This window comes from Emydura macquarii, unplaced genomic scaffold (assembly GCF_026122565.2).
Source record: "Emydura macquarii macquarii isolate MOO-44397 ecotype Brisbane River unplaced genomic scaffold, CSIRO-AGI_Emac_v2 contig_920, whole genome shotgun sequence".
NCBI lineage: Eukaryota > Metazoa > Chordata > Testudines > Chelidae > Emydura > Emydura macquarii.
In genome coordinates, this window is record NW_027131057.1 from 172533 (window position 1) to 180316 (window position 7784).

Below are 7784 nucleotides of genomic sequence, written 5' to 3' on the forward strand. Positions count from 1 at the left end.
CATGTGGAATGGCCACAATCAAAGGGCATCCTAAAACTAGAGTCTCAGCTTTCTTAACTAAAAGGGCTCCTGCAGCATCTGAGTGGAGACAGGGAGGGAGTCCTGATACTACTGGGTCTAAGTCAGTGCTAAAATATGCAGCAGGACGGCTCTTTTCACCATGGGCTTGAGTCAGGTCCCCTTGAGCAAACCCACCTTTTTTGTGACAAAAAAGGGTAAAAAGTTTCTGGTAGTCTGGTAATCCTAGAGCAGGTGCTTGAGACAAGGCTTGAGGGAGGGATACAAAAGGCTGTTTGGCCTTGGAGGACCAGATAAGGGGTTCAGGGACTGAGTGTAGGGTCAGGTTCTGCAGGGGTTTCCCAATTGCTGCATATCCAAGAATCCATTGCCTGCAATATCCCACCATTCCTAAAAGGATTCTCATTTGTTTACGAGTGGCAGACTTAGGTATTTTTAGGATGGCATTGATCCTGGAAAAGGATAAGTGTCTTTCCCCTGCACAAAAATCGTGACCTAAGTAATGTACTCAGGGAAGACATAGTTGCAATTTAGATTTAGATGCTTTGTGACTCTTAAGGGCAAGCGCAGTTAATAGGGTAAGCAAATCTATTTTACAGTCTTCTAAGGAGGGAGAAGCCAACATTAAGTCATCTACATACTGGATTAAGGTAGACCTGCTGTCAAAGGCTAGGGTGTCCAGGTCTTTCTTCAAAATTTGTGAAAAAAAGTTGGAGCTTCAGTATATCACATCGGAAATCTACTCCATGTATACTGAAGGCCGTGATAGGTAAAGGCAAACAAAAATCTGCTATCTGAGTGGATTGGAATGGAAAAGAAAGCAGAACAGAGGTCCACAACAGTAAAATAGATAGCGGTTGTGGGGATATAAGACAAGATAGTCGCTGGATTTGGGACTATGAGGAAAGAGGGTAAGTCAGCAGCATTAACTACTCGGAGATCTTGCACAAATAGGTTAGTGTTTTCCCCCAGATTTCTTTACTGGGAGGATAGGAGTGTTACATGGGCTGTGGGTGGGTATATTAATTCCTTGTTCTAAAAGTGAGGTGGTAACAGGTCGAATACCTTCTTCGGCTTCTCTGGAAATGGGGTACTGTGGGACGCAAGGGAGAGGCCTTGTTGTATTTAACATAATGCGTACAGGTTCGGCACTTATTATGTGGCCTACTTCGTTCGAATGGGTTGACCATAATTTTGGAGACACCTTTTCTAACAATTCCTGTTGCAACAAGGAAGTGTCAGGCTCGGTGTCCCTCAGGTCAGATTCCTGTAATGATGTCAATATTGCTTCTCCTCCCGGTTTTGGTATGTCAAGAGAAATACCATCCGGGGTGCAATAAATAACACAACTCAATTTGCATATCAAATGTTTTCCCAATAAATTAACTGGTTTGGACATGCTGAGCAAAAAAGCATGCTGCTCAGAAATAGGTCCAATAGTAACTGACAATGGTTGAGACACAGGGTGAGGGGTAGACTTACCTCTTATACCTATAGCATTAACAATTTCTGCCGAAACAGGAGCATGGGAGAATTCGGAAACTCTTGAAGTAGAGTGGAAAGCACCAGTATCAACTAGGCAGGATACAATTTGACCATTTACAAGGCACTGCAAGCTGGGTGCAGACTGATCCAGGGGAATCTTTCTCCTCCTCTGTCATTTCCAAATAACCATGGCAATATATAAAAAAGAGGTGTAGGGAATAGAAGTAGGGAGGTGATTTTTCTTCTGTAGATGGTATTCATGAAACCAGTGCTGCAATTCTGCATTCGCGTCTTATGTGCAAATTTTAAAATTGTGGAAAAATTGAAGAGGGTGCAGAAAGAGCCACAAAATGATTGACGAGCTGCAGAAAATGCTGGACAGTGAGAGTCATCAAGAACTGAACCTGCTTAGCTTCTCCAAGGGAAGACTGAGCACTGACTTGATTACAGTGTACAAGCACCTCCACAGGGACAAAATACAAGTCGTAAAGGGCTCTTTAAATTAGTGGGAAAAGGCATAACTGGTACAAGTGGGTGCAAAACTGAAGCTAGAAAACTTATATTTTGAAATTAGTCTCACATTTTTAACACTGAGGGTGATTAACCAGAGGATCAAACTCCCAAGGGAGATTCTGAATCATCCTGGTATCTCCAAATGAAGTCTGGATGTTTTCCTGGAAAGGAAGCTTTATTGATGAACAAGTTAAATGTAATCAAACACAATTGATTGGGCTCATATGGGGGTAAATGGGAGAAATTCTGTAGCCTCTAACATACAGGAGGTCAAACTAGATGGTCTCATGGTCCCTTCTGGCCTTAAATTCTATGAATCATTACCCTGAGAAGATGGATATCTGAGATGCAATTTAAAAAATTTGCTATTCTGAATACTTCAATGCACTCCACAGGAAGCTACACTGGACAAGAAGAATCGGGGTTGTCACAGTAAAAGCAGAACATATGTCCTCTTTGTCCTCTAACCCAAGTATTTTCCTGTCTTGGGCTGGAATCTCACAATTGTCCCACTCTTTGAGCTGGGTACAACAAATCATCTATGCCAAATGCTTATCACCATGCAGGTCCAACTGGACACCTGAGTCTCTTCCTTTCGAGTGCTCGTGACCAGAGCTACACTGTCACCACCAGCCTCCTTTAAAGATGTAGGTTTATTAGCAGACAGCACAAAGCATTAGAGGAAATGGTTATAAAATAACAAGCAGCTGTCACATATCTGCACTCATCTATCTCATGCATCACTACAGGCTAAGTTAGACAGGCTTGGCTCTGGAGATAGAGAAACAGAACCAACTTATGGGAAGAGAAGGAGCTCTTAGGAGCCAGCACTTCAACCTCTGACCCATCCTTCCTCTCTGGGGACTAGTGGCTGGGGAGTGGGCCGCCGGCAGCTCAGCATGCTGCATTACCAATAATTCTCCTAGTAAGACAGGTTCTCCATTCCTCCGATGATCCCAGGAGCCTCTCTCTGCACCTGGGCCAGTCAGAATTCATGTTTCTTGAATAACAGTGACCAGAGTTTTACAGTTTTCCAGAGGAGGGCTCGCCAGCGCCTTGTATTATGCTATTAATACTTCCCTGCCTCACCTGAACAGAACATGCCCAAGGGAAGACAAGGAGCTCTTGGGACCCAGCCTGGTTTCTCTGTGTCTCTGAGAGAACATCTTCCCATTTGTTTGACCCTTTCTTAAGGAAGCAGTTTATTCTCAAAACCTCCCTGAGTGAGTCTGGGCCCAGTCACCATAGTGCTCAGCTCTGTCTGTGTGACGGGTTGAAGGGGTGAAGCTAATCTTTTCCCTGAGACTGCTTTCTCCCACTCAGGCCATCTAAGATGATGCCCCCATGGCCATTGCTCCATTTTTTGGCAGTTAGACCAATTCAGCCCCAATGGCTTGAGCACACTAGTCTGGTGCGTGGCCTGAAACCCTTGGCTTACTCGTGACACTCCAACCCTCCCCTCAGAGATCCAGCACCTAAACCTCACTGTGGGGAGGAGATCAACAGTCACCCGTGAGCAGCTCCACAGCTGCCCCAGACACAGGAGGGCTGGAGTCACAGGGATTCCCAGAAGGTAGCTGTCACAGGAGTCTGGGTAAAGGCTGTGGCCTCTGACAGCCAAATTTCAGGGGATTTCCTCTTTGGATACCTGGCAGACCTGATCTTAGGGTCTCCCCCGGCCTCCTTCTCAGAGTATCTGAGCACCTTGAATGTATTCTACCTCCCATCACCCTGTGAGTCAGGGCAGGGCAGGGCTATTATCCACTTGTACAGAAGCTCAGAGACAGTCGATGGGTTGTCCGTGTTGACACAGGGAAATGGAATGAAACCCAGCTCTCCTGATACGCAGAGCAGAGCCCAAACCATAGGACCAGTCTCCCAGCTGGACTGGCTGGATTCTCTGCTGCTCCAGAGCTGCACCCTGCACTGTGGAGAGAGGGAATAGCAAGGAGGAAGTTACAGGGGTTGGATTCTCTGGCCTGCTCCCCATCATCCCTCTGTAAAATGCATCCCTTTGCACTAGGTAGCATTTTTGCCTATTTTGCACAGTTTTAGAAGGAAACACAACGGGTGTGGCTGTGGAAGAGTCAGGCCCATCATCCAATGGGATTCTGCGTCCCAGCTAAATGGGAGAAAAAATGCAAGAATTTCCCACAGAGGTTAATGCTGGATGGCTGCTGGTTACCATAGACAGACCCCAGCTGCTGTGTGTCTCACACTATTCAACTGCACTGGCTTGTGTCAAACTCATGTGCAGAAATTTTGAGGGCAGTTAAACAGCTGCCACAGGCATGCCATCCAGAGGTGATTCCCTATAGAGAAGCCGTGTGACCCAATGGTTATAGCAGTGTACAAAACCATGGCTTCTAATTCCAGCTCTGCCACTGGCCTGTGGGGTAATGATAGCAAAGTCATTGCACTTCCTTGTGACTCAGTTTCCTTATTATCTATCTCTTTCCTAAAGATTCCCAACATTCTGTTAGCTTTTTTGCCTCTTGCTGCACACTGAGCAGGTGCTTTCAGGTAACTTTCTACAATGGCTTCAAGATCTCTTTCCTGAGTGGTAACAGCTAATTTAGATCCCATCATTTTATATGCAGAATTGGGATTATGTTTTGTAATGTGCATCACTTTGCATTTATCAACATTTAATTTCATCTGCCATTTTGTTGCCCAGTCACCCACTTTTGTGAGATTCCTTTGTAACTCTTCACAGTCTGCTTTGAACTTATCTATCTTGAGTAATTTTGTGTCATCTTTTGTATCATCCTTTTTCCAGAACAGTTATGAATATGTTGAACTATGCTGGTTCCAGTACAGACCCCGGGGACACCACTATTCTCTGACCTGTTCCTCACCACCCACAGCACCCTTGCAGGCTGAGGTACCCTGCAGGCACTCTACCCCTCCATCTAAAGTCCTTGCAGTGACTTACTCTCAGCCTGGAAGACTGTAAACAAGATCCCCCTGTGTGGAGTAATATTTGTTCTCCAAAACACAGGCTCTTTTAGCCTGCACCCCACTCTACTCCATAGCCCAAAACTCCCCCAACTTCTCTGCTGTGGTCTGCATTGCTTCAGGCTTGCTGCAGCTTTCCTGGCTCGTCGCCAGTTGGCCCCCTCACTAGCTCAGTTCCTTCCCCCCAGGCCGAGCAAGGGCAGCCGTCCTTCCCCTGCTGCTGTGGCTATGTTAAGGACTCAGTTAAGGCCTCGGTCTCAGGCCTTTAAAGAAGGCGTAGCCTGGGATTTCCCAAAGCAGGAACTATTCCTCAGCCGGGACCATCTTCTTCTCACCCCGTAGCTGTCTCTGCTAGGCCTCGGGCAGCTCCTAAAGTACCAGGAACCTTAAGGGCTACACCATGGAGCAGGTGTTGAATCTCCCTCAAAGGGAAGAATCCCTGACACACCCCATCTAATGGCCACTGAAGGGCTGGGGTGAGCTTTGGAGCTGGCTGTGCCTCTGCTGGGGAGCTGAGGCCCATTTCCAGCCCTTTCCATGGCTGGGGCATCACAAATGAAGGGGATGGGGAGGGAAACTGGTCCTGAATCTCTAGTCAGACTCTTGTGCGTGCGACTCTCACTCACAGACGCAGCTCTGCTCTGCCTGGGGCAGTATGCTGGGTTGGCAGGTGCTTTGTGCAGAGCCATCCATGAGGCCGGGGAGCTGCCTGAATGGCATCTCTTAAGGCTCCTGATTTCATCCTGGCTCTGAAATGCCTCGGTCACAGGTGAGGGCGCAGGGAACGGTGGGCAGCCGTGCCCCTTACATAGCCCCGCTCACAGATGGTGCCACTCTCATGGATCACGCAGCAGCCAGAGTGTTGAGGAAGGGCCAGGTCTGCGACTGCAAAACAGCTCTGTAGCTTTTCTCATGGCCCCTGGGTGTTTAACCAGAGACAGGACAGTGACAGGTCATGGACAATGGGAGAAAACATCTATGTTTTTTCTCTGTCTTGACTATATTCACAGAAATTCTGAGGTCTGAGGCTGACACTGATATAGCTCTTTATGAGATAACATCCATCTGATCCTCTGGCTGTACATAAACACAAAGTCTTTGTAAATACTGCTGCCTGCCTTGGTCCCGATCCCCAGTGTGCTCTCCTTCTTTATCAGCTAGTGATGGGGTTCAGGAGCTCATGTCCTCTCATGTCTTCTGGAAGTGTCTAGGATGGAATAGGTGGCTGGTGTTTTTCATCCCACTTGTCATCAGCTCTGGAGCCGGGTGATGACTTGACCCTTCACTTGACGAACACCCTGATTAACCTGGCACGAATGGCTTTGGTTTTCACGCTGTACACGATTGGGTTCATCAAGGGTGGGACCAGCAAATAGACCTTGCTCATGAGACTCTGAACCAAGGGAGAAAAGTTCTGCACGAATCTGTGTATCACATTCAAGCTGATCCATGGCATGTAGAAGATCAGGACGACAGAGACGTGGGAGACACAGGTGTTCAAGGCCTTGAGGCGCTCCGCATGGGATGCAATGCTCAGCACTGTTTTGAGGATCATCACATAAGACAGGAGGATAAGCAGGACATCCAACCCCGCGGAAGTGAGCACTGTAAAGAAGCTGTAGATGTTGTGGGCTCTGATATCCGAACAAGCCATCTTCATGACTTCCTGGTTCAGGCAGTAGGAATGGGAGAGGACATTGGCATGACAGTATCGGTAGTGTTTCAGGAGAATGGGGTAGGGGAGCATAATGCTAACCCCTCTTAGCAGAGCCCCCAGTCCCATCTTGGCTATTCTGGGTGGGGTTAAGATGGAATCATATCTCAGTGGGTTACAGATTGCAACAAAGCGGTCAAAGGCCATGCACAAGAGCACAGAGGATTCAGTTATCGAAAGCGAGTGGATGAAGAACAGCTGGGCAAAACAGGCATCAAAACTGATCTCCCTAGAGTTAAACCAGAATATGCTCAGTATGGTTGGTATGGTGGATAGCGATAAGCCAATGTCTGTGATGGCCAACATGGAAAGGAAAATGTACATGGGCTCATGGAGAGTCGGATCTGGTTTTATAATGAACAGAATGACTGAATTTCCTACTATGGCAATAACGTACATTAAGCAGATGGGGATAGAAATCCAGACATGGAATTTTTCCTGCCCAGGTATTCCGGTGAGAAGGAAAACTGCAGGTTGAAATTTGGTGTCATTGACAGCTGACATGATGCACTGGGGAGGCCCGAGGAATTTTGAAGTTTATTTCCTGAAAGGAAAAGTAACAGGAGACTTGATGATATTGAACGAGAAATCATTCTGCTCTCAATGCAAGTCTAGAGACTTCTAGGAGCTCAAGAAAGATAAGCAAAGACATTGCCTTGGATTTACACTTATGGTTATTTGTTCTGTTCATTCTATTGAAACACCTGCCATTGTTTAATGTTGGAAGAGAGGATACTGGGCTACCTAGACCATTGGTCTGATCCTGTATGGAAGATAGTCATGACCTATAGTAAGACAGGCATTACCAGACGGCATTAGACCTATAGTCCATCTAGCCCCGTATCCAGTGCCCAGTGCCAGATGTTTCAGAGAAAGGTAGAAAAAGACCTGCAGTAGAGAGCTGTGAGATAACCAACTCCCAGGGAAAGTTTCCTCCTGACTTGGATATATTTGATGGTGCAAACCATGAAGTTTAATAGCACTCCCAGATTTTTTTTAAAAAATCCCCACTTCTGTAATTGGACTTTCTGTTTCCCCATATAAAAATCTTTTCCCTCTTTGAATCCTACTACAAACTTGACCACAGTGATATCTC

General features: G+C 46.6%; 1 protein-coding gene across 1 annotated transcript; it reads right to left on the reverse strand.

The window, feature by feature from the left end:
* Positions 1-6256: 6256 nt before the first annotated feature.
* On the reverse strand, positions 6257-7192 carry LOC137149954 (olfactory receptor 51G2-like). Its single transcript, XM_067543601.1, has one exon. It carries the CDS (start codon positions 7190-7192, stop codon positions 6257-6259), a length of 936 nt encoding a protein of 311 aa, XP_067399702.1.
* Between the last annotated feature and the right edge of the window lie 592 nt (positions 7193-7784).